Raw genomic sequence first — 26,388 nt, forward strand, 5'->3', positions numbered from 1 at the left:
GCCTCTTGTGTCTGTCCCCAAACCCACTTTAACTACTTGCCAGGCATGTTGCTAGCAGATGAAGCCTGTTGTTGTTATTCGAAAATTGCCACCAGAACTACTGTTCTGTCTCCTCTGTGATTAGATCAACAGAAATTATGGAGAAATTTCAGGGGGCCAGAAGTACTTAAATCAGAAATACTTAGAGTTGAATTATTATTAAGATCTGTCCCTAAATGTAGCAAATGAAGTCACAGTTGATTGGTATGAGCTTCTTTGTAAGCAAAGGGGTGGCTGAGCACCTTTCAGCTTTAGGATCCAATAACAACATTCTCATTGCCATTGGGAAACTTATTTATAACCCAGTAGTTATCGTTTTCCCGAGATTTTGTCCAGATTTTCTTTCCCCTAATAATTATACCCCCTGCTCTCAGGCTAAGCACCCCTCCCTTCTGGTGTTTACACCTTTCAGATATTTGCAGATTGTTATCGTGTCGCCCTCTTAGTCACCGCTTAGCTGAGCTATACAGATTTAGCACCTTTTATCTTCTCTTTAAAGGCAGGCCTCCCCACCCTGACTCATTTTCTCCTGCTCTCTTTAAGGGTGCTCCAGTTTTCTGCATTTCCATGTGGCCACATTAGCTTCCAATGCTGATCATACATGGGGATTGCTGTAGTGTTGGAAGCTAAACATCTCTGCTATGCCCCAACGTTTCAGACATTGCTGCTCACTGTTGATTACTTTATCTCTGAATTTAAACCATGTTCTCAAATGTGACACGGTAGAGACCAGTGAAGTACATACGTGTAGCAATGCTATGTGTCTCATCTTGAGGTGTTATACAACCATGGGAGACTGGGATGTCTGTAGTTAAGGACTCTGTGAACCCCTCTTCTGGTATCCACGAAAAACACCTCTGTCTCCCAAATGGGTCACTCTAGACCTGTATGCAGCAGAATGGGCTTTCTGCCTGCTGGGACCTTTAGAAGTTCAACAGCTCACCTAAGCCTTCTTCCTTCCATTTCACTAATGCTGTCTAGTCCATTACAGACACTGTGTGGGAAGGGGGTGGTCTCTATGAGAAAAACTTTGAACTCAGAAAGCTGTTAGCAGCTAGAAAGTATCCCCTCTACTACTGTATAAGGCATGTTAGTGGTGACTGAATTCGCCATTTCTGTCTTTTGATGTTTACTTCTTTTTCTCAGAATTTTTCACTCCTATTCATTCAACATTTCTTGAGAATCTACTTTGTTGCTTGACAGTGTATTGGGTGTCTGGTGTAGAAAAAGATAAAATCTGAATATGACACAGTTTCCACCCTCAGAAGCAGTTTCTCTGTTAGTTTCAGTTTTATTTTTGTTGAATACTACACTCTCATAACTCATGGTGGTAGTGGAGGGAGAAGGCAGATTTATAGGACCGTCAGTGAAGGCCAAACAGGGATCCTAAGTAGGATCACATTTCACGGATGCCAGAACCTGGAAGATGAGTCTGAGGAAATCTTTGTTCATACAGGTACCTCTCTGTTTATTGCTTCCTTCCTGTGGTTCCTCAGTAGGCTTAAGTTTTACATGTTGTACATGCAGCTCCAGTTCCAGGAAGAGGATCATATTGACTCACCTGCCATCTACCATCTTTGTGAAGGCACAGCTCTATTGCTGGCTTAAAACTAGCGTGGCTCAATCTGTCCATCCTTCTCTGCTACCCCACTTCTGCTCCTGGCTTCCCATTCGAGCTGTGGAATGATGAGGACAAATACCAACCTCGTGTGTGGGAGGACATCGCTGCTTGGTCCTGGGAAGCCCTACCATTAGCTCAGCCACAGCATCCAGCCTACAGTCTCACAGTCGAGATGAGCACTCATCTGTCTGCCTAATAGACTCCAGCTGTCTATCAGGTGTTAACAGTGTTAACCTCTAGAGTAGTTAATTCACTCACCACTAATGTGCCTTACACCGTAGTAGAGGGGATCCATTATATCTGGTAGCTTAGCTGTATGAGCGCAGTCTTTCTCATACTGATGCCCTACCTTCCCACACAGTGTCTAGCCTGGGCTACATGACCTTGGTGAAACAAGGAGGACGGACGGCTTAGGAGAGCTGTTCCAAGCAGACGGAAGGAGGCTCTGCTGCATGCCTCCTGCTCTCTTCCTTCTGACAGCAGGAGCAGCAGAGAACACAGTGGACGTGCTGCCAGCTCCACTACCTAACCCTTCCGACTGGTGTTTCTTTCCACTACCTCTCTTTCCTTCTGATAATGCCTGGTTTCTTTGCGGGACTGATGGCCACTGGGAAGCTGTTGCTTCTAGGCAAAGCAAACTGGCCGTATTTCCCTCAGTTCCCATTGTGTAATACAGGAAAGAGCAGACACACATTGAGTCCTGAAGCTTAATTATCACAAAATTCAACATTCATTCTAAAATATTCAAAGTGATACATAACCTTTACTTGACCATCAATAGACTCTCTTATATGGCCATTATCTTGTCATTAGCAAGAATTTGTTCTTCTTGTTCCAAAGCTGACTGACCAAAGTGTTTTTTGTTAATTGCACTAGTTAGTCAATGTCTCTAAGTGTATAATTTTTTAATAGATTGATACTCCACAGCCCAGCCTTTTAAGTTTGAAAAGAAGCACTCTGTACTCCAAAAGTCAAGCCTTGGGTACTCAAAAGGACATAACTAAAATTGTAGGATTTTTATGGCCATGCTAGACCTTGTAGACACTTCCTGTCAGAGACAAAGACTGTGAGCTGGTGACATTTAATAGTTCTTAATGGCAGAGCAGGAGCCAGAGTCATGATGTCCTGACAGCATGTCTCATCCTGAGCCCTCCAAAAATCAAGCAAATGTTCTTTTGTGTTTTATTTTAAGTAATTTTGTTCAACCATTCATTTACTAGAAAGCCCATGAAAAGCATGAAAAATAATGAGTTTTACCTTTAAGCAAACAGGCCTTAAGGTTTGTTTGCATGAGCTGCAGGGAGTGTATAAGGCTCACCAGCCTCTTCCAGATCTAAGATACCATCTCACATCATCCCACCAGTGCGTCGTAGAGAAGGAAAATGCTCAAAAATACTTAGGATTGTTCTTAGGTATGGTATTCTTTTCAAGTTAAAATGTTTTTGCTTCTCGAGTGGTTTGTCAGGGTCAGTGGTAAGGCAGGCACTTATTCTGTACCTGGGGCATTGGAGGTACAGCTTAGTCCATGCATCCTTATTAGCATGCAGCACCACTCCAGTGTGCTAGCAGGAAAGGCAGCTATTAGCAGTGATATGCAGGATGCAGAACTACAGACATAGGCCAGAGACAGTCTATAGGACTCACTCCCTGTCTCCAGTCCAAGGCACTCTTGGGAACTCCCAATTTCTGCCTGTCACAGGCCCAGACCAGCTGCTTCAGTCTCACTGAAAAGCAACCTTTCTTCCTGTCTATTTTCTTTCTCCTCTTTATTGATGAGAAAGTGGCATATTTGGGATGGTAGCCCCACAGCATAGGAACAGTGCACTCTGGGATGCCTTGCTCCATGGACCCTGGACAGAAGGGGATACAGATCACTTCCTGCTCAATGTGTTCACCTGGATCGCAGCAGCAGCCAGCCACTTCCTGGGTCCTGCAAGTTAAAATTGGCACTATGTCCTATTCATCACCAGACACTGCTCTTTGTTTCTTGATCCCTTTGGACACAAAAGCAAGTCTGGAGCCTGGTAAACCCTTGGTTTGGATGCTCCAAGGCCATGGAGGACCTTTCAGCCTTGTCTTTGCATCTCATTTTCAGTGTTTCTCAAGCTGTGTGTTGCCACCCACTCAAGTCTTCAATGTAGTGCCAAAGCCATCTTGGTTTTTGTCTGTAATGAACTACAGTAGACTGTCACTTAATGCATTTAGTCAAGATTAACCAGTTTGTGAGGATTTAATTATATATAAGTATATATGCTTATATTCAAATACACATGTGGGGCTCTTTAGATAGATGGTTCAGTGGGTAACAGTACCTGCCACTAAGCCTGACAACCTGAATTGAGAGAACCAGTTCCTTCAAGTTGTCCTCTGACCTCACATGCTTGTATGCATGTGTTCATGCACATACTCATACACCACAGCATGGGTGTAGAATCAAGGGACAGTGTGTGCAGAAGTCTCTCCCTTCACCACGTAGGTCCCAGGGGTTGATCTCAGGCCTGTTAGACTTGGCAGCAAGTGTCTCTCTTCTCTGAACCATCTCTCAGGCCTACACTAGCCTTTATCTGCAGGTGTTGTAAGATTCTTCCTGCTTTCCTACCTCTACCTGCAAACCCTGGTCTGGTCGCAGGTTCTGCTTCTTCCTAGGGTTCACTTTCCCTCTGTCCAGGGGTTTCTTCAAAGGAAATGAATCCAAGAGAAAGTTCTTCCTGCCTTTGCCCATGTTTGCTAAGCATTGGTGTGAATGTTTACTTATTTTTACTTTAAAAGTGGTAGAGGCTTCTTCCTCTGAATGAGCTGAAGCCTGAGTAGCAACAGCAAAAAACTTACTTTTTTGTCCACAGAGAATGAATGGACTTGTTTCACAGGCTCAAAGGACCCTCATCTAAATGCAATTCTGTTTGATCTGCTTAACTGCCTGGGCCCACTGACTGTCATGTTTCCTCAACTTGATCTCTGGTGGTCTGGATCCCATACGGTATTGCTGAAGTCCCAGCAGCTTGACCGGTTTCTTGCTGTTTCAGAATACCAAAAAAAGTAACATGGGCTAAAGCTAGTACTTCACTATTGAGACTCTGAGATCTGAGGTACTTTCTATTTAAAAAAAAAAAAAAAAAATCCTTCCCACCCCTCAGTTTCTGACCTTGCTGGTCCTAGTTCTGGTCCCTGGTGCATAGCAGTCCACCTCACAGCATCCCAGTTCTGCGGTGAGGATCAAGAACAGACCAAATAATTGTTTTTGCATTATTCTTGTCTCTGCAGCAGTGCTTTATCTATGGGTATGTGGCAAAATAGTTCAACAGAATCGTTTGTTTTTCTCCCTGGCAATCCTCCTCTTGCTTAGTTTGCAGATCTAAAATGAAAAGTGGTTTGGGCTATTGATGTCATGAAAAACATGGGCTGTCTTTCTTTCCATTTTGCTCTAGCCTCATCTCTCCCTTCAGGGTTAATCTCAGGTTCTTGGCCCCTGGAGTTCTTGCTGTCTTTTAGAAAATCGAGTTCTGCTCCTCTCATAGACACTAGTCCAGGGAAAGAGGCAGCCCTGTTGATCTTCAGCCACATGATTGGCATAGGGCCTTCTAGCTGCCCCATCTTTGCGAAGTGAGAGGACGTTGGTTGCTGCCAGCCGAAGCTGCCCGCTGCTGCAGGCTCTCTTCTGCTGCTGTACCCCACCACCTAGTGCTTCACTTTGCATAATCTGTTCCAGTGGAAGCCTAGCAGCTCAGAGAGAAAGCTGTGTTCTGCATCTGCTGAGAACCAAACATGGAGCCTGTTCCTTTTCTTCTGGGCTTTGGTGTCTTGAATCGATCCTAGAAATGTGAACAGCCACCCTGCTTTACTCATAAGCATGTGGACCCTGTGTTCTGTTGGTGATGGGACCTCTATTCCCCGGAGTGTCACAGACTCGGGGACCAACAGAGGTCAGAAACTGGGTCACAAATTTTCATCACTTTTCTTTTTCTGGAATTGTCATTACTTTATTTTCCTGTTTCTCTCTAGCCTGGTCAAGTTTCTCCTTCATAATTACAGTTGCAGTTTGAATTACTTTGAAATATTTATGTCTTCTCTAGACATCAAAATACAGTATACTTTATGGTCTGTCACATATGACCACTGTTAGAAATAAATGTATCTTCAAAATGAGTGATTGAATTGAAGAAAGAAAAGGCTGTCTAGGTTGTGTATTTTGTACAAAGTACGATCATTGGAAACAAACAAGTATACAGGATAAGTTTCTGTGCTCATGAATGTTATAGGCTTACTATGGGAGTCAAAGTGTGGGAACTGTTAAAAGTGGTAACGATGATGATAAAGATGATTGTAATAATAGCTGAAGTAACCAGCCTTATTCTAATACCTTGCATATGTTATCTCTCCTGGGCTAATACAACACCTTTAAGAAGTCGATATATTATATAGGGAGTTGAGCCTTTGTTCAGTAATTTAGCAAAGGCCATGAAGATAATAAATGATAAAATGGGACGTGAAGCCAGTATTTCTGACTCCACACACCCACTACTTCATCAGTATTCTGTTTTCTTCTGCCTCTCATTCTGAATGAAAGCTGGTGGTACTAGTATACAAAGCACAGCCTAAGGACAGAGGGGTGTTTATTTGAAAAGGAGAGTGACACTGAATTAACACTTCCGGTTCTGGCGTGAAGTCAGATAGTAAGGAGGAGTGTCTGGGAGCCAGTGGCAGTTGTTCTCCAGTGGCACATGGCTGGGCTGGCAGTGTAAGTGAAGGGAGGAAAGTCATTTATAGAAGAGTGGGGAAAGCCGTGAAGGGCCAAAGGGGAGCATGGGGAGGATTCCTCCCAGGTTGAGAGTAGTGGGATGGGGAGTGTTTCTGTACACTTTCTCACAGATTTTCCTTTTCTCCTGATACAGGCATTGAATGTCCCAGAGGAGCACGAAACCTCCCAGGCTTGGTGCAGGAAGGAGAGCCATTCAGTGAGGAAGCCACACTTTTCACCAAGGAACTAGTGCTGCAGCGAGAGGTAGGGCGTTTCCCATAGCTTCTGTGGGAGGGGCACACAGTCCTGCTCCAGGGGTTTCACCCTTCCCTGCTATGGCAGAGATAAGTCTGTTGCCTTTTCCATCACCCAGCCTTGCCCTCCAGGAGCCGTTCCTGCGTCTGCCCATATCTTATTTCTTTGAGCCCTGCGTCAGTGGTCAGCCATCCCCAAATTGTTCCTCCTCACTGGTAACCTGGCACATGAGGCCAGCCCAACCAGAATCCTGATGCAGAGAGCTTAAGCTTTGCAGTCCTCCTCCTTGGCGAATTAGCCTGAGCTGCCTGCCTCCAGCTGGATTTAGAAGCTTGACTAACCCTGTCAGGGGCCAATTTTCTTTGAACATTTATTTGTATCTTTGAGTAATTGCATTTTCTGTAGCGGGTTTTCTGACTTAATTTAATTGTATTTCTGTATCTGCCTGTTGGGCTGACTCTTGCAGGCAGGAGTTGGGCTCTCTGCTACTGTGGTGTCCTTCTACCTGCTAATTTTACTCAAGTCTTCGTCAACAGATATATCTTCTTTCTAGGAGTATGCCAGCCATTCATCCTGCTAAGTGAGCACAAGAAAATAGTAGTGGGAGGTGTGCCTTGCTCAGACTTAGGACTGGGATCTGCTTCTGCCCCTGTTTCCTCCTTAGTCAGGTCTATTGGGCCACTCCAGTTATAAAGTATGTACAGAGCTATAGTCAGATGCTCCTAGAGGCTCTCTCATGGGTCACTCCAGGTCCTTGAGAGCAGATATATGGGCTTCAAGATGTTCAGTGTTGGATAAACCTAGGTAGAAACTTCAACATCTCATTTCCGTTGAACCATCAGCCATTCCATCCATTAATATTGGGAGCTGTGGGAGAACAGGTCAGCCCTAAGGGCTTGTTTTGGGCTGCCCAGGTTCTGAGAGGTCCACCACTTTTTTAACTCACTTAGCAGTACACAGTGCTCTTGCTGTCCATGGCCACCACTTTGGGATTTCCCTAACATTTGCCTTCTTGAATTAGTAAAAGAAATGAATTTGGCCAAACAAATCCTGAGTCCTCTATTAAAGAAGTATTTGTTCCACTTCCTAAACATCAACTACAGCTACCTGGGTAATGCTGCTTCTGCTTTGCTAGTCATCCGGTGGCTGGGGTGTGCAGCACTTAATCATTTCATTAAGTTTACATTGCTCTGTGTTCTCTTTGTTAAGATGCACTTAACACTTGAAAGGTAGAAGTCCTAGATAGTAACACATGTACTGGCCGTACACATTCACATACATCTTGTAACCACACAATGTAGTTTGACTTTTTATTACTTAAAGATAGCAGTGTCCACCCTGATCCTCCACTAGTGTGTGAATCCATAACATTGTCTAGCAACACCTGGAGAGTAGATGGAAGGGGCAAATACTGTAGACTTTACTTCTGACTTTGTGGACCTCTCAATACTGTACTACACAGGAACTAGGAAAGCAAGTGGGTCCACTGTAGTTTGTGTCCTGCAGACATCACAGGAAGTAGCAGCAGATCCTTTTGTTTTCTTGGTTTGTTTCAAGATAACATCTCACTATATAGCTCTTACTGTCCTGGAATCACTATGTAGACCAGGCTAGCCTTGAAAGAGAGCTGTCTACCTCTGCCTTCCAAGTGTTGAGATTAAAGGCATGTGCCACTACCCTGGTACAGCATCAGATTATTGCTGGTTTCTTATGCTTACAAAGGGAAGGAGGTCCTGAGACTCTTGTGAGAAGTTCAACTGTATATTACATCTCGCCTGACTTGACTCCTCTTCCTTTTGACTAACATCTCCAAAAGCAGTGGTTCTCATCCTTCCTAATGCTGCAACCCTCTAATACAGATCTTCATGTTGTGGTGACCCCAACCATAAAATTATTTTCATTGCTACTTCATAACTAATTTTGCTGCTGTTATGAATCATAATGTAAATATCTGTGTTTTCCAGGGGTCTTGGGCAACCCCCTGTGAAAGGGGTTCGACAACCCCACCACCACCACCAAAAGGGCTTAAGACACACAGATTGAGAACTGCTAAAGTCCCTTTTCTCTTTCTTTTTTAATTCTTGATTCCCCTACCACTTTTCTTCCTGGCCTTGTTTCTGGCCCCTGGGTGACAGCTAAAAAGAATGGCCAAATGTTCTTTCACTGTCTCCTGGTTATTGTGACCTTACCTTTATCTGTGTGTTTTTAATACTGTGTGGAAAAGGTGGCATTTTCTCCACTTTCTTTAATGCCTCTGTCATATAAGTTTGCAGAACCTTAGTCTAATCCAAAGTTGATATTTATCTTTCTCGATTGTAGTGGCCCCATCTTTCACAGCCCTTTGTTTAGGGTCTGTCTGTAATGAACGTTCTGCATTGTCTGTCTTAGCGCTGATATGATTACTTGGTCAGACTGTTTTGAAAGGTCATTATCCAAAGGAAATGAGAGTATGGCCTAAACCGCAAATAATTTAAGATGTTGACTAAAGGAGCCAGCTGTAGCCAACTCTCCTGGGCATTTCCCTTCATAGAGTAGATGAAAACTGTTTTCTGAATGGTAAGAGAGTCAAGGGAGATTTTCATTTAGCAAGAGTGTTGTTTATTTACTATTCCCTGTGTAGTAACTTCACCTGCTCCATAAGATATCTTAGAAAGCAAAGTTCTTGCCTTCCTACTCCTCCACAGAAATAAAGGAGCAAGGTGTCGTGCACTGGTACCCCTGCCTGTTGAAGAAAGGACTGTGTGACGGCATGGGAGCCAGTGGGCAGGGCTCCTAGGCCACACATAACTGTGCTGTGTGACTCTTCAGGAACTCAGAGGCTGTGCTGCCACTTGAATAGTTGCAGTTGAGCATCAGGTTTATGCCTATTCCTTTGATAATCAAGCGTAAATGGATATTTTGAAAATCTGTCTGTCCTTGGCTCTGCCCCATCTTCCCTGTTAAGTTTTTAAACCTTTGTTCACATTATCTCATTTGAGCCCAGGATTTCTCTACCTTGGCCTGCTTTCCCCCAGATACTATAAATCTGAATTACTAAGGGAAAAGTTTTTACTGGGTTCTCCATAAGTGGAAGCCCATCATGACCAAAGAAGGATCTAGACTGAGAGAGAAAGTATCATGGTCACTGTCACTAGGCCAGACCTCTGTCAAGGAAGGAATGGGAAGCTGGCTTTGAATGAACAGGGCACAAGTCCTCACCTGTCTCTCCCTCTGCATTGAGTGAGTAGAAAATTACTTACCTTTCCATTCCCATTCCCTATGTAAAGCCTGCAAGGGGCAGACAAGGCTTTTTTCTACATTTCAGATGGTCTCCCGTATCTTGAGACCTGGTTACCATGCTTTCTTTAGACACAGAACTACTGACATTTGCAGCTACCATTCAGTCCCATTTTCCTAAATGGCGCTCTTGTCCTTTTCATGACACCACTTTTTCCTGTCCTCTACCAGGTGCTCCCCCTTAGCCATTGATTCCTTTTGGCTGCAGTTCTCTTGAATTTAGGAATCCTGGTCCCAGGCAGTGGTCTGGCATGCAGATGGTGTTGCCAGCCCCAAGGCAAGAAGAGCTAGAAGTCAAATACCAGGTTATTACCTGATGCTCTGATCTGAAGCTCAGAGCAGCCAAGGGCCTTTCTGAGGATTTAAATTCTCACCTTTACTCAAAAGGAAATTCGAACCACTCAACATCTCTTCCCAGCCTTACCAAAATGGTGCATGCTAGGGCTGTGTAAATCTGGCCCTCTGCCAGTTTTCTGCAAATAAAGTTGTGTTGAAATATATCCATGATAATTCTCTGTGCATTGTCTATGACTTCTTTTACACCATAAGTCAGTGTAATGGAGTTGCGTAATGATGTCAGAAGTTGTATGTGCTGCAGACAAATTTGCTTATAATCCCTGTAGTATAGATTATGCTGAATTGGGTTAAATGGCTTGTGGTACCCATGTAGAGCTTCGAGAAGTCTCTGACCTTGAGGCTGGGCTGCTTCTGGGCCATAGAACTTAAAATTGTTGTTTTATCTGAGCTGTAGTGCTGTGTCCCATTGGCTAGCATGTGTTTCGTGACATATTTTATCCTCTCCTTCCCACCCCCACCATACAGCTGCCTTTTTAAGGCAACTCCCTGCAACACTGCCAAGGACAGGGAGATCTGGTGTAATTTCCCAGACAGGGAATTGCGCTTGTTGCTAGCATCTTCCCAGAAGTAGTGATGAGAGATAGCATTAGCTAATGGGTAGATAACCGGCTTAAAAGTGCAAACTCCTAGGTCTTCACACTCCAGTTATCATGTGGTCCCGAGAATATGATTTTTCTGCTGCCTTGCCTTGGTATGTCTGTCTAAAAGATTGATCTAGCAATCCAGCCATCCAAGAGCCCTTTGAGGCCTTTGTCATGAATTCAGCAGTCATTTGTGCTCTTTTGACATTGTCTTCCAGGAGAGCAGCTAGCCAGCATATACTTACCGAGCCGTCACTACCTGCCAGCACTCTGCTTGCTGCTGTGCTGGAGAAACCTGAACTTTTAAAACAGAAGCTGTAAGGTATTGATAAAAGATCAGTGTCACAATGTTTACTTGAGACAGGGTCTTACAATGTAGCCCAGGCTGATTTGGAGCTCATGATCCTCCTACCTCTGAGGGATCCCAGAGTGTCAGTTTTACATCTCTCCTGGTTCCAGGCTTAGCAGGTATAGAGAAAGACGACTCTACAGAGGCTTGATAATCATTCCCAGTGTTTTCTGATGACTCCTTCGTCCTCTCTAATCCCTCAGAATTGCTCCTTGATGATGCCAGGGTAATGACACCCTCATGCTGGACAGCTCCAGCAGAAAACTCAGGCTCCTGCCCTGACCTATTTCCCCTCTTCCTGCTGGCATCAGAAGGGAAGATTTCTCCCAGGGAGCTCAATCTGCAGCTTCAGTAACCCTGCACAGCCCTAGTTTTCCTCTGACCCCCAACCCCTGCATTTTTTAAAAAGCAAGGACTAAAGCATTATAAGCAACTGTTGCTCTTGGGGGAAAAAAATGCCTGTTTGGAGGAACATGGCCCTATCTTGGTTATTAGGTCTATCTAAGGAGGAACGTAGTATACATAGGAAGGAAAGAAGGAAGGAAGGAAGGAAAGAGAGAGAGAGAGAGAGAGAGAGAGAGAGAGAGAGAGAGAGAGAGAGAGAGACACCCATCTCCTTCATTTAGGTTTCATGTTATAGTGCCTCTTGTTTGAAAAGGGGTTGAAGGTTGATCTAACTGTGCCTTTTGTGCACCCTCTGGCTGAGCCCCATAGCGTCCCTCAAGCACTGTGTAATGTGGCCTCTCAGCCTCCTGTTCCATCTGTTCATGTAGCCTACTCCCTGCTGAGGAGAGCCATGGGAGGAAGACGGGTACCACACAGTGCTGAGGGGAGTTCAGCCCTGGGAAATCCAGGGGGGTGCAGCTCCCCTGGCCAGGATGAACCCAGTGAAATCTGCTTTCCCACACTTGGTGGTTGCCACATCCACTAGGAACCCTCACTGAGCCACTGATAACTGCCTGCTGAAGAAATAAGCAGGCTGCTCAGCTGTGTTTCACTTTTTCTGCAGAAATCACTTTATTCTAGATTATCATAGCCACCATCCAAGAGAAAGGGGACGTCTACAGCCTTTTCCAAACATCTCTATTTCCCCCACAAGTGCTTAAGAGCTTTTTGTGGAGAGGAGGGTAAGATTTTTCTCACCCACCCTTGACAGTTCAGCACCCACCCGTGATGGTTTTCAAAGTTCACTTTGTTCATAGTTCACTGCTGTTTTCTTAGAAGGAAACTCAGGTAAAGGAACTTTAATTTTATAGTGTTTTCTAGGGTTTTTGGTTTTTAAGCCTCTTTATATATCTCACAATAAATATATGCAAAGTTAGTCTCACAGTCTAGGAAACTCTGTTACACCTGTTCCTCTTATAGCTGGTGGTGAGGAAAGACTAAAATGGAAATATCTGCACTCCCAATCAAGTAGTTTGCTCCTCAAATATTGCTAATTCTGTTATTAGAAAGGGATCGCTTTTAAAGCCATATTTTATCATCTTTTCAACTCCAGAGTGTCTAGAACTAAAGGATTTTTCCCAAAGGTCAAACACTGACTGATGCTGTTCCGTGAAATATTCCATTCTGGTTCTGTTCTGGGACATGAGGGATTTGCTGTGGTCCTGGCTCCCTGGAGATTTTTTTCTGCTCTTTCTTTTGACTATCTGATTCCTGCTTGCTTCATGTGCTGTTAACTTTTCTGGACCTTGTTCTTTATATATGACTACTTCCTTCCATATGATAACATATACCCACATTCCTGTGTGTCTAGTCATTCTCTTAGAAGGCAAGCCTGACTATGAGCATGCATCTGTTTACAAAGACATGGCTCCCTTGCTCTGGATAAAGTGCCATCTCTGATTTATACATCTCCTTGGCCACTTCTCCAACCTGTATCTCATCACTTGTTTCATATCTGCACCTTGTCAGAGCAGGCCTATGATGCTAGTAGTACCCAATCTATATCAGTTGACAAGAGATACTCAGGCTTTTGTAAAATGAAGTGATTTATTCCCCCACAGTTTTAGGACTTGGGAGGAAGGCCTGTTCTGTTATTTTTTGCAGTTCTCTGGAAAAGCTCCCTAAACTCTGTGGGAGAGGAAGGAAAGCATTAGAGTTCTGAGGCTAATATGTGACTTCTAACTGAGGAATTTCCTATAAACTTGACCTTTCTGTGCACTTACTACAGCCTATCCTCTCTGGGTTTCCCTGTCCTTCTAACCAAGATGCTTACGCAAAAGTAAACAGTGGTTGGTGTTGTAGAAAAGTTCCAGTGCTTTAAAAAACTTTCGGTGGTCTAAAAGGAGCCACCAGGGTCCCTTTCAGTTTCCTGATACAGTTCCTGTCTCCCTCCCTTGTATGGGTCTGCCCTCTGCTTTTGCTAATTAGACTGTTATCCCCAAGAGATTCTGTTTGTTTGTTTGTTTGTTTTTCTTTGTGTGGCCACCTTTGGGATTAAAGGTGTACGCCAACACCACCCAGCTCCAAGGGATTATTTTAAAGTGTCGGCACCCACAAATTCCTGTTCTGAGTTGAGTTGTAAACACTATATGAGTATCAAACTGTTATCTGAACTTTCACATTTGGACTTCAAGCTCTTCCTGGGTACTTCTAAACCCCCAAGGAGAAGAGTCCTCAAATCCCATCACAGCCTGTAAATGAAAACAACATCATCATCAGATGTCAGAAAGCCAGGTGTGGTGGGTGCACACCTTCAGTTGGAGCATTGAGGAGACAGAAGCAGGATGCCTCTGAGTTCAAGACCAGCCTACATTACATAGTGAGACCTTGTCCAAGGGGGTAGGGGCTTAAGATAAAAGTTTTAAGTGAGTACTACTGTCACAATGCCCTTTTTTCTCTCCTTCTTTTGGCCTGCTGGATCCCCTGCTCAGTTTTAACTCCTAGGGCAACTTCCAGTGGCCTTCCTCAGCAAGCTTAGCCTCTATGCTGGCTCCAGTGGGATTCCTTTCTGCAGAGCTGCTGGCTCAGCTTTGCTGTTCCTCTGTTCTTGTGCATAGAACTTTCATAGCCAGTCAAGCATAGAATTACATCCATTCTTCTGAAATAGTTGCTGGGGCTAATTTGTCATTGGCTTGGCCAAGATCCTATTACCTATGTGTCATAGGGGCTGTCTAGTCTAGGTTTGATAGACCTCAGTGCCCTCCAGAAAATAGTGTCCACATCTGTCACTGCTGCTGGAAGTGAGGGTGGGACAAGCATGGCATAGAACACAAGAGATGTGGCCTCCTTGGGACATGGAGGAGGGCCTCAGGGGTGTGATTCTGTCCCCAGGAAGAAAATCCTATTCAGCAGAAAACATCTCCTTTTCCCTCAGGAATTGGTCTCCACTGTCGTAAACTCTTCTCTGAGAGGCTTGTATTTTTTTCTGCCAGAGCAGCTTGTTTGTGGACTGTTGTTCCATCAAAAATTAAGTAAGAAATATAGTGCTTGGGCCTGACAGTTGTACTTTCCTTCCCCCAAATAGAAGCAGCAATACCCTTGGCAATGCCAAGACAATCCCGGCACATTATTCTCCTCTTTGCATCTTTAGTCCTGACCCAGATCAGTCCCAGGGTAAAGATGGAGAGACTCAAACATGATTTCTTCTTGCATCTTTCCACCAAAATGATCCGTGGTACTCATCTGAGCTTCATTTAAAGCAAGGTCTCAAGACAAGGCTAGTACACTTACTGGCTCTGAGAGCATTATTGTAGACACGGGGTCCTGAAAACCCTTCACACAGAGACACCCTGAGTAGAGCCCCTGCCCCTCACCAGATTTGATACTGTCTATTCTGATAGGACATGTTCTTTATGAGTAGTACCTGTGGAAGACAGCTGTTGCCAAGCACGTTCGTCTTCCTGGGCTCTCAGGAGCTATGTAGGTCTTGTGACCCAGGACAAATGGAAAAGTGTTATCAAGAGAAAAGAATGCTAAACCACCCCCCACTCCAGGTAAGGTTTGGGCTAGGAGAGCTGGGATGTAGTAAATGCTCCTGAAACAGAATCCCTGGCCTCTCTTTCTCTGTAGCTGTCCTGAACATCCACTCCTGAAGCTTTCAAAGGTGAGGATTCTTTTTAAACTGGGGCGGCAGAAGCTAATACTCTTAATATAATAATGAAGAGCTGAAGGAAAGTAGTTCAGAGTTGTTGTTTCTCAAGCAGAGCACCTTCCATTGAACTCCTTACCTTCCCTACTAAAGCCTGGTTTGGAAAGTAGTTCTCTATTTCATCTCCTATCTTTGGATAGGCAGATGTTTCCCTCAGAACTACAGATGACCTCATACAGATCTGCCCCCTACTTGTCAAAAGCATTTCATGCAGGACCCCAACACTCTTTCTAAATCTACAGCCACCACAGTGAGGTTTCATATTGGTGTGTTTAGAGGCTTTTCAGTCCCTGTTTTCTTTATCCCAAGCATTCTAAGCCATACCCACTACCTGAATTTCCCCTTTCTCTTGGTATTGCATAATTCAGTTGACGCCTTTTTAGAACACAGCTCATAGTATATAATAGCAAGGCTGCCTGAACCTCGAGCAAAGGACAAGCAGATTGTAGATTACATTTGCTCTCCAGGTAGCACTAACATTGTGCTGTTCCACGTGTGACTCCCCCAAGGACACAGGCGTAACTGTTCTGGTGGATGAGCTGACCTTAATTCTGCCTTCTTCTCACCCACTCCCTGTGTCTGTTACCAAGGACTAGGGAGCCTCTGTGTTCCGAACGTGGCTCTGCTGATGAACTTCCTACTTGCTACTCCACCCGTGACAGTTTCTGGTCAGCTGAACTTAAATGGATTTTTAAAATGAAAGTGACCAATTGTCTGTTATGAAATGCTTTGATGCATGAAATAAGATTATGAGCAAGGTTGAGAATTAACAGCAGAGATACCCTAAACCTGGCCCAGACAACAGGGTTTCATAGTCACAGGGGGACAGCTTATTCTCAGACTCATCTTCACTATGTCTTAATGTCATCTTTTGTTCTTTGTCACTGAACAAAAAACTGAGTAACATGTGGAGACTCAGACCTGGGTCCTCACTTCCAATTCCTACCTGATCTTAGACACAATCCTCAGCATCTAAACAAGGGCTCACTGTATACTGTGACTGTGTTGTTCAGTGCAGCAGTCCTGCTACATTTAATTGCTTCGATTGTATAAAGAATGTGCTTTCTCGATGAGGTTACTGTGAAAATGAAATGTCTATGTAAATACTTAACATAGGACCTAGTGCATAGGAAACACTCCATGAACGGCAGTTTGCAGCATCATTTTATTAGGGACATTAATTCTCTATTGGTTTTGCTAATGTGGGATTCAAATTCCAACATGGATAAAACACTTCACCCACAGTATGGTGGTAGGCTTGATATAGGTGCATGTGCTGTGAACAGTATCCATATTAGAATCAACAAAAAGTAATGTTTCTTCCACTGCCTCACCCCCAAGCCTGTCTAAGCTATTGTCAAGAAATGTAAATATATCCCTTCACCCCTCATCCAGTCTTGTGCGTTTTCAGGGGTCTTCAAAACTACTACCAGTTGAGCTGAGCATGGCGATATACATCTCTAATCCTAGCATTTGGTAGGTAGAGGTAGGTAGGCAAGATCTCTTGAGTTTGAGGCCAGCCTGGTCTGTTCAGACCAGTAAGGGCTATATAGTGAGACCCTATCTGAGAAGGAAAAAAATAAAAGTTTTTTTTTTTTTTTTTTTAGTTTTATTTTTGTCTTTTTTTTTTTTTAAGTTCCTACCAATTAGATGGATTTGGCACTTGGATGGAAACCCATTTGCCATCCTTCATCTAAGTTCTCAAAAGAGCTTTTAAATAGTTTGGGCATCAGCCAGTCTTTTTTCTAAGTATGATAAGACTGGGCCATTTTGCCTCTGGTTCTTCATGCCCCATCCATCAAAACCACTTCTTTCTTAGCAGTGCCACTTTCACTGAAAAAGCAAAGGGCTTCCCAAGAGTCTTAACCTTTGCAAGAAGGCTTTTCTAGATTTGACCATGAACTGATAAGGCCAACCATTACTACAAGAAGGGGGAGCTAGACACTTTGTAGGTGTCTGAGAAATAATGGCTAAGTACCTTCACTGCTTGAACTAACCATGGGGGTTCCCCGCTTTTCTCTACTTACATAAGAATCCTAGCTTTGCATGATCCCTAGGGTCTCAGCAACTTGAGAGTGAGAGAGGGCCGGCCTTGTAGATCCCGGGCAGCCCAGGCCTCCTTGTCTTCAGATGGAGTCGCTGTGCTCCTTTTGACCCCATCCTTCTATCCCACAGTCACAGCAGTCTAAGATCGCCATATGTTTGTCCTTGATGGGTATTAAATTGGAAGACTTGGAAACTAGCAGGATGCCAGCAGGAGCCCTAAAGAAAGATCTAGGTGTTAACCAGGACAGAAAGGGACAGGAAAAGAACCTCAAGTAGCATTGTCTGGAACCATCACTATAGGAGTAACAGCTGTCCTCTGAGGCAGGAATGAAAAGGTAAACTGGAAGCCCCTTTCCCATGCCCTTTTCTTCCTAGGTTAACATGATGCTTTCCTTTTCTCCATTTCCTGTCTCATGATACAGTAGAATTCTTTTTAGTGGTAAAGAAAGAAGTTGGCTAGCGGTGGAAGATCGTACGGCTACTACAGATCCTGCCATCTCTTCCCAGAGGGTTACATCTGCCACTTTACTTTCCAGGTCTCTCTAGTGCTTACGGTATGAGGATGCTGTTACCCCTCCAGCTCAATCTAAAACCACTGACCTGGGGTTTTTATGGCAGCACTGTAACCTACCTTATATGAGGAAATGCAACAAACAGTCCATTGCCACTGATTGGATATGGATTTTTGGCCTGGCCACCTGCCACTTGGTAATTTTAGAATAAGGTCACTTTCAGAATAGGAGGATTCCTTGTAGGAGGGGACTAGTTGTTTCTTATTGTCATGCCCTCCCACAGCCATGTGCCCCATCTCTTGAGTGTCTGACCAGCTCTCAGCCTGCCTGGCAGAGAGAACCAGAGCTCTCCCCTCAGCTTCCAGGACTGCAGCTGTGGCCGTTTCCAAATGCCTGGGGTGCCCTTAAGTACTTCCTCCTTCTAATCTCAGCACTTCCACTCTCTGCACAGCAGCATCTTTGCAACTCGCATTTAATTTGGCTCTGTGTTTTGGCCTTTCGGATATTTGTGGGAGGAAGGTGGGGATGCTGGTGAACTGTGGGTCACTGTTTTCAAAATTATGCGATTACACCTGAGTCACAATCTCTGGAGAACCATTTAAGCAAGAGTACCAGAAGCAGCCTGAGGGCTCTTGCTGTTTTCACATGACAATTGTAAGTCTAGATTCTGTTTCATATTGTTCATTGCCTGCCCTGGTCTTACCATCTGCAGAATGGGGGTACTAAAGCTCTCTTCTTCCTTCCTTCTTTAAGAATGTCGAATAAGGGGAATGCTCAGACATGAGGAATTTCCTGAGGAGACCTAGGCCCCAGGAGATCCCCTGAGAGTGTCATGTGGTCTGAAAGGGGGAGTTCTGGCCAAAGTTTCTCTTCTCACCAGCATCTCAGTAATGAGGGCCCAATTGATGGAGCAACAGAACTGTGATCTGGAACTGTGGATAATTCTGTACTCCATTGGGTTCAACTTTGGTCAATATTCCCTTTTCTCTGCCGTCAGATCTGTGTGATATGTTGGCTCACATGGCTGGGTCCTGGAAAGTGATGTAAATCCAGAAGACTTAGTAGTCCTCATAGTCTCCTTTGTAGTGAACCTGTTGAACGAAGCTCTGAGCTGAAGATGCAAAGCAGACACTAAACAGATTCATCTTCCTGTTATGACGCTAACGTTCCTTTTCCCTGGTTGTCTGGATAAGACCATATTTGCATATCGGTCTTCCTGCCTATCTGAATGTGCTCAGGCTCCTTTTAGGATCAAGAAAAGACCTAGAACTTTTTAACCAAAACTCCTGATCTTTATGTCATGTCGTTCAACCTGAAGCCATGATATTTGTTCTTGAGTATAAATTTCACTTTTCTGCTACCTATTAGTTTTCTTGGCATGTGGCCCAGAAGTGGGTTAATAAGGTCTTGCTAGAGATTGTCCTTGAAGCTGTGGATTCTTGCTTTTCCATACAAAATTATAGTCAGTCGTTGAGATACCCCAGCTCAACACCACTAAAGTATGGCAACTTCAAAAATTCATGAGACCTTGGGAACCCCATCATGTTGTAATGTATAGGCCTTTAGCCTTGCGTCCAGGGCAGTTGTATGGTTCATGGAGCCCCATTGGCCCTGCAGAAGCATTGCCACATTTGAAAAGCAGGTAGAGGTGCTGAGATACTCTGGGCCTAGCCCTTGTGAAGGGATGAGGAAGGGGGCTATTCATGACACGTTCACAAGGGCACCAAGCATGCCTACTCCAGTGATTAGGAGACCACTCCAGGAGAAAGCAGTTTCACATGGCCCAGACTTAATTACTTCTGTCCTTCCTCTTTTCTTTTCTTTACCTACGCCCCTGTGTTTCTGTAATTTGTACAGTATCGTTCAAGGGTGTTAAAGAGATCAATAGCAATTCACCTTTTCCCTTATTGATTAAATGATGGCAAGGAAAAATGGCAGGCAATACCAATTCATTTGTCATAAGCTATCCATTTCCTGCTATGTTACAACTGACTGTCCGCTTGTTGGGTTGCTGATCTGCAGTCAGTATTACTTCTGTTTCCAGGCTGCCTTAAGGAAAATGAAAGAACCATTATGTTTGGCTCTTCTAATCAAAAGTGGACACAAAAAGGGGGAAAAATACAAAGAACAATAAAATTACTTTGGGACCTGCTCTTTGGCTTCATGGCTTATCTGAAGAGCTTGCCACTTGTGCTGTGCCATGAAAAAAAAAAAACAGCTTGGCACCAGTTTTTGGACATTGCTCTGTCACTCAGCGGCGCCCCCTCTCATTTTTCCAAAAGTGCATAGGATCCTTTTCTTGTCTGTTTTAAATCTACAGAGTGTAAATTGGTTGTGGTGAATGAAAAGGCCATGACCCCTGTGAATGGCTCTGGTTTTGCTGATGGTGTAAGGTGTATCAGTCCTCCATGGCTTTTCAATACTGGACTCACCTTTAGAGAATGTGAGGTGCCAGGGATGAATTTAGGGAGACTTGGGTTCTTATGGTAAAAGGTTTTGTGTCCACACAGGGATAAAACACAGAGGCGATTCTTACCAGCTTCTCTTGATCCTAGCAATAGGAATGGAATAAGCATGTGTACATGTGTGTGCTGTTCACCTTCACTGGTCATACCTTCTGACTGCCACTTGGGAAAAGTAATGGAGAACATGTTTTAAATGTGCAACTTAAGCCATTTTTAAAGTTCAGTGTTGCACATGGTAACATACCTGGAGAAAGACTTGTTTTAATCCCAGGACTCCAAAGAGGGAAGTTAGCACTGACTACTGAGCCAAAACTTGGCTAACCCAGCTGCTGCTTCTCTCTTTTAGATATATGAAGGTAGGGTTGCTTCTTACCAAGAATTCTCACTCAAGCTGGTCAGTACTCCTTTCTGACACTCCATCCATGCTGAGGTTCACTGCTATCACGCTAAGTAGGCCAATTCCAAGAAGCATCTTCCAGGGTTGAGTTTTGATGGAGAAGCATATTTGGGGGGCTTCCTGGAGGATAGCCCTGCTTAGCCACTTACCTGAGTATGTAGTTAATGGCAGTCTATGTGGAATGGTGTCCCAGGGCTGGCTGCTGGCTGTTGTCAGGGGCTGCAGTCTTTCACGTTAGCCCATCACCCAGCCAGGCTTGTCCCGAAGAGCACTGCCACCTCCATCATGCTTTCTGAGTGCTCGTGGGTTGAGGTCACTATTTTGGATATCCCTCCTCCATTAGGGAGATGTCACTGAAAACCCAGTGTGACTATGTGGTCTGCGGGTGCTAGATCTGAAGGAGGCAGTCAGCTCTGTGTAAAGCTGGTTAGTTACAAGTGAGGCTGCCAGCAAAATGACAGTTGTTTTCCCGTGAATCATTAACAAACCAGTATGTGCATGGATGAGGTGAGGGGGGCCTGACATCCCCTCATCTTCCTCAACTTTGTTCCACAGCTTTGCTTTTTAGGCCAAAGCTTTATAAATAGCTGGAGATGGTGAGAAAAAAAGGGGAATGAAGACTATATTTCCATGTAATATGTTTTTCTCCTAAGCTGGAAAGTAGCCCCCTGCTTTGGCATCATCTTGGCAGCCACAGTAGAAAGGTTCGAGGTTTGCCATGGGCAGGAAGTGCTGGTGGCTCAGCTCCTAACATGGGCAGCAAACTACAGACTAGGCATGATTTGGAGATGCAGCAGCCAGTGCCGCAGATGGCCCATGGTCTTGCTCCACAGGCTTGAGGCTCATACCATCTTCTTCCTCCAGCCAAGGCAGCCTCGTTCCTGCTAGCCCTGAATACAGAACACATTTCTGGTCTTTTAGAAACTCCATTTTTAGACAAAGATGGAAGAAGGCAAAGCAAATATAATACAGGAAATTCAATCTCATTATAAACATTTCTATGTCAAACAAACTAAAATAGAACTTTTCCTTTGTTGGCTAGAAAAATTTAGAATAGCAATCTAAATTTCTCCATGGAGCATTGAGTGCAAAAAAAATTATAAATAGAAGTAAGTATGACCCATTCAGTTCCAAGGACTTAGAATATTTTGTGGCTAGAATGGCTCCCGAGGTTATGGAGCCCAAGCCAAACATTTTGTCGCAGGTGAGACAACTGAGAAATGAAGTTAAATCACCTGAAATAAGTTAGAACTCAAGTTTCCACACTGCCATCACCTCCACAGTACCTCTGAGGCAGCAGCCACTATGCCCTAGGCACCCAGTTGAAGTACAAGTAATAATGTCAGAATGTGACAGTGGCTTCTACAGAGGAGTGGGGGGGGGGTGACTGAAGGAGACAGAAGAGGTAAACAAGTGACTTTTCTTCAGTGAGACAAGGACAGGAGGCTCAGTCCACAGAGAAGTCACCTAGGCCTTACTGTTTCAGGAGACTCGGTTCAGATAGGGATGCAGAACTAACAGCACATAGGACCAGAAACCATGGCAGAGGGAGAGGAGGACAGGTGTGTGATTGAACTGGAATTTTCCGTCGCTTTTGATGTGCAGTTGCAGCAAAGCTGCTGTCTGTTCAGGCAAAATCTAAACTTAAGTGCACCCAGAGGAAACACGGAGGAGTGCTAAGCTGCTCGCCGTCGGGGGCATTTTCTTTTTCTTCTTTTTGGGAGTGAGGGGCATCTTGTTTTATTTGGGTTTTTATTTAAGAGATTGGGGAAAATTTAACTTGCCTAGCTGACATTGTCCTTCAAGTCCCTGACTCAGGTTTGACACACAGTCCCTTCCTTGTCCCCATTATCGTATGTTCAGGGACCTGCTCCTTCTGTCCTCACAGAAGGCCTCTGGAGAGCTGTGCCATGTTGTCAGGGTCTGAAAGACTTTCTCACTCCGTGCTGAGATTGCCCCCTCCATCCTCTCCATCTTCTTGTTTGTCTTTTAAGGGGGTGTCAAGTGGGGGGGGCTGCAAATCACATTTTCTAGCAGTTTAACTTTATTAGCTGATTTCTCCCTTTTTCAAAGCACAGCTAAATGGAGCTAAACATACACACAAGGGCTATATTTAGTCCTGATGGTGTGGTAGAGTAGAGAAGGCACAAACATAGAGGTTTATCTGCTACCTAGTAAACATAGGGAGGTGTCAGGGCTGGAGAATTCAATAGTAATAATAAGCATTTATACGGTGCAATGACAACTTTGATACAGGGCATAATTTTCTGGGGATTGCTATTAATTGTGACTCTGCCTGTGAGCGGCCCCCTGGTGAGGGGCTTGGAACACCATGCAGAGTTAAGCTATATTAAACATCAATTAAAATAGTGTAAAATAGTAACTGAGCAAAATACGCAAAGGTCAGAGTAGCTGTAAACATGTAGACAGGAACTAGGATATGAAGGGTTAGGACCTAAGGAACCTACTGCCCTGGTGGATTTGTGTGGTCAGTTATTAGCTTCTTCAAGGGCCCAAGATGATTGGGTTTGGTGGAGAGTGAATTGTGGAGCCCATTGGCTTCTTCCTAAGTTCAGTTCTTGCTCAGAAGAATTTTCAGAAACCACTGCTATCCAGCAAGAGATGAGATAGGCAACCAGAGTCAAGTGATTCTAGCACAATTTTCTGTATTGGAAAGGGTCTTTATCTGTGCTGTCCAGTATTTAGCCACTCGGCACATGCAGATACCAAACATATATGATACACACACACACACACACACACACACACACACACACACACACACACCTACCTGAGAAATGAATCAGCAGCTAAGTTTTAGTAATAGAATGTGGCTAGTAGCCACCATATTGGACAGTGCAGGACCCCAGCAAGAGTTCATAATGAATACTGGAGATATGTTCCTTGACCAGACCACTGGGTATGTTTTCTAAGATTTTTTTTTTAATTTCATATGTATGAGTTATCTGCATGTATGTTGTGTACATTACATGCATGTCTGATGCCTGTGGAGGCCAGAAGAGGGCATCAGCCCCTAGAATTAGAGTTACAGGCAGTTGTGAGCTACCATTTGTGTGATGGGAATTGAGCTTAGGTCCTCTGCAAAAGCAGCAAGTGCTTTTAACCTCCAAGCCATCTCCCCAGCCCCTCCTCATGCCCTTAACTTGAGAGCAGCTTTCAGTATCAAGGAAATCAACCTTGCCCCCCCACATACACACACCCTTTTCTCCCGACAGGTGCTTATCATGCTTATTCCAGGTGTTGTTTCCTGTTCTCTCAGACAGAAATAGCAATGGCCACAGAACACTGGCTGAAAGTCACAGATCTGCAGAGTTGTCACTGTGCCAACAGAACATCTGACTCAGTTGCTGTGTGTGACTTTGGGTTTCCCCAGAGCCTTTGGGGTGCAGGCCCCCAGTCAACTCTCATTCATTGGTCCCTTGGCACCTGAGCTGCAGATACCTTTCCCATAGCTCTTGGCACTTGTTGAAAGTTAATGGAGTGGTACAGTGTAGTGGAACACTAGACTCCTTATCAGAAATCCCATGTTTGAAAGTGCAGACTCTTACCAACTCTGACCTCCATGAGGTTTGATCTTCCCCAGGAAAAATAACTGTGTTGGATTAAATGACCTTTACACATTGAGACAATGGAGAAAAGAAATCCTGAGAAAGCCCTGTGAAGCGCTGTGCCTCTACACAGTGTCTCTACTCAAGTGCCAGCCTGCACTGAAAGCAGCCCTTGCTTCGCCACCACCATTCCACCCGCCCACCCTCAACCAGGCTTCTCCTGGGTTGCTTATCCCTGAAACACACTTCCAAGTTGCTGTCCAGCACCCAAATGTCCTGAGGCAAGCTGGATGGCATCATAACCTTCTTTGGTTATGGTACACATGTAACCCTCAAGGAAATCAAGAACAGAAATAAGAAGGGTATTCTTACCTGCAGTGTTCAGGTCTCAGATGCTGACTCTGTGGCTGTTAGCCAGTCCCCTCTACCCGACAGTAGAAAGTCACTGCTCCAGAGATTGTCCCTGGCCGCCCAGAGCCCCCGTGGAGCTGCCAACACTGCACAGCTCACAAAGGGCCCTGTAGCATCTCTAATTGAGGAGCTGGTGAGCGGCCGCCTTCAGTGGAAGTATTTTTAGCTACAGTGATACAGCCTCATCTTTTTGCAGGATGTTTTGTTTAGTTATTTCCTTAAATGAAATAAATAAGTAAAATTGAAGACTGTACTACTTATACTCCAATGCCAACACCCAAGAAGTTTTGGTGCACCCCCTCATCATGGCCTATGTAATTAATTCTTCCTGAGACCCAGGTGCTGAGGCACAGCATTAGTCAGAATGTTAGAGAGACAGCAGTACAACGCCAAGAAAAGCTAGCAAAAAGAAGAGAAAGAATGCAGTCTGGCCTCATGTCAGTGCTGAGGGCTCTGTAAGCAGCGTGGGCAGCTGGGAACCACCCTCCTCTCAGGCTGCTCAGGCCTTTGATGTATCTGATGCATCAAGTGAGTGGGCTTCCGCTCCTGAGCAGAAGCATCCTGGCACTACACGGGATTCCATTCTGTGGTTTGCTGGGGCTTGGGGGCAGGGGAACAGGGGTTGGGGTTTTTTGCTTGTTTGTTTTGTTTTGTGCTTTTATTTTCCTGTCTGTATCCTTCTGTGACTAGTCATGCTTTCCTGGACTTTGGTTTGGTGTTGGTGTTTGTTTGTTTGAGGTTTTGATTTGGGGTTTTATTGATAAAGAACTAGAGGATATTCACAAAACTTGCTTCAGACCCCATAGCAGTGATTCATCACCCTGGAAACACACATAGGTCAGGGAGGCATAGGAAAGCTACTAATATTTGGACCTCGCTCCAGAAATTCTAGTTTCATCAACCACCAGTTTTGGGGTTTTGTTTTGTTTTTTCCAAGTTCCCCAGGTGCGTTAGCTGACACCAAGGGAAAGCTTTGTTAATTTTGGTAGGTGTGATAATAGCATTGTGGTTATGTAAGAAAATGACCGCATATTTTTAGAGATGCATACTGAAGTACGTAAAGCTGAAGTGGCATCGTATCTAGGATATACTTTAAAACCCTGAAGCAAAGAAAAGGAGAAAGATAGGACAATGAAGACTTTATTGAGTCTATGTGAGTGGTATATGGAGTACTCACTACTATTATACTTTCAGTGTTTCAAGTTTTTAGTTTCACAGAAGTTTTTGTATAATTAAAATGTTTTAAAGATTTTCTTAAAACTCCCCAAGGAATTCCAATATGCATCCAAGGTTAAGAACTACTGGTTTATTGGGAGATTGAATTCGAACCACCACACTCTAGCCTATCAGTAAACTGTGTTCATGACTGCGGATTTCTATCAGCAGAAACTTGATCCCTCCAGCTCATAAGCAGTTGACAATCTGGTGACAAGATGGGCACAAAGAACAATTTACTTCTACCTCTAGATTAGAATTCAGGAGTAGCTAAGTAGACAGCTTCATGCCTCCTACATTCCCTGCATCTCCCATGGAGAGCTGCTGTGCCTGGGGGTTCACCTGGATTATCCCTTGCCAATGCTGCATGCTCCAGCCTGAGAAAGTCTCTGGCCACACCAGGGAAGTCAGCTATGGTTGCAGCTACACCAACACACACACCTCGTCTCCTTGAAGCACTTTACGCC

At 44.4% G+C, this 26,388-nt stretch overlaps 1 protein-coding gene across 1 annotated transcript in view; it reads left to right on the forward strand.

The window, feature by feature from the left end:
• Positions 1-26,388, forward strand: part of Snd1 (staphylococcal nuclease and tudor domain containing 1) — a 421,942-nt gene that overhangs the window by 318,572 nt on the left and 76,982 nt on the right. The window contains exon 16 of the mRNA XM_052719698.1: positions 6,550-6,659. Within this exon, the coding sequence (XP_052575658.1) occupies positions 6,550-6,659 (110 nt within the window). The remainder of the gene's footprint in view (positions 1-6,549; positions 6,660-26,388) is intronic.

Source organism: Peromyscus californicus, unplaced genomic scaffold (assembly GCF_007827085.1).
Source record: "Peromyscus californicus insignis strain IS unplaced genomic scaffold, ASM782708v3 Scaffold_6__1_contigs__length_162567912, whole genome shotgun sequence".
NCBI classification, from domain to species: domain Eukaryota; kingdom Metazoa; phylum Chordata; class Mammalia; order Rodentia; family Cricetidae; genus Peromyscus; species Peromyscus californicus.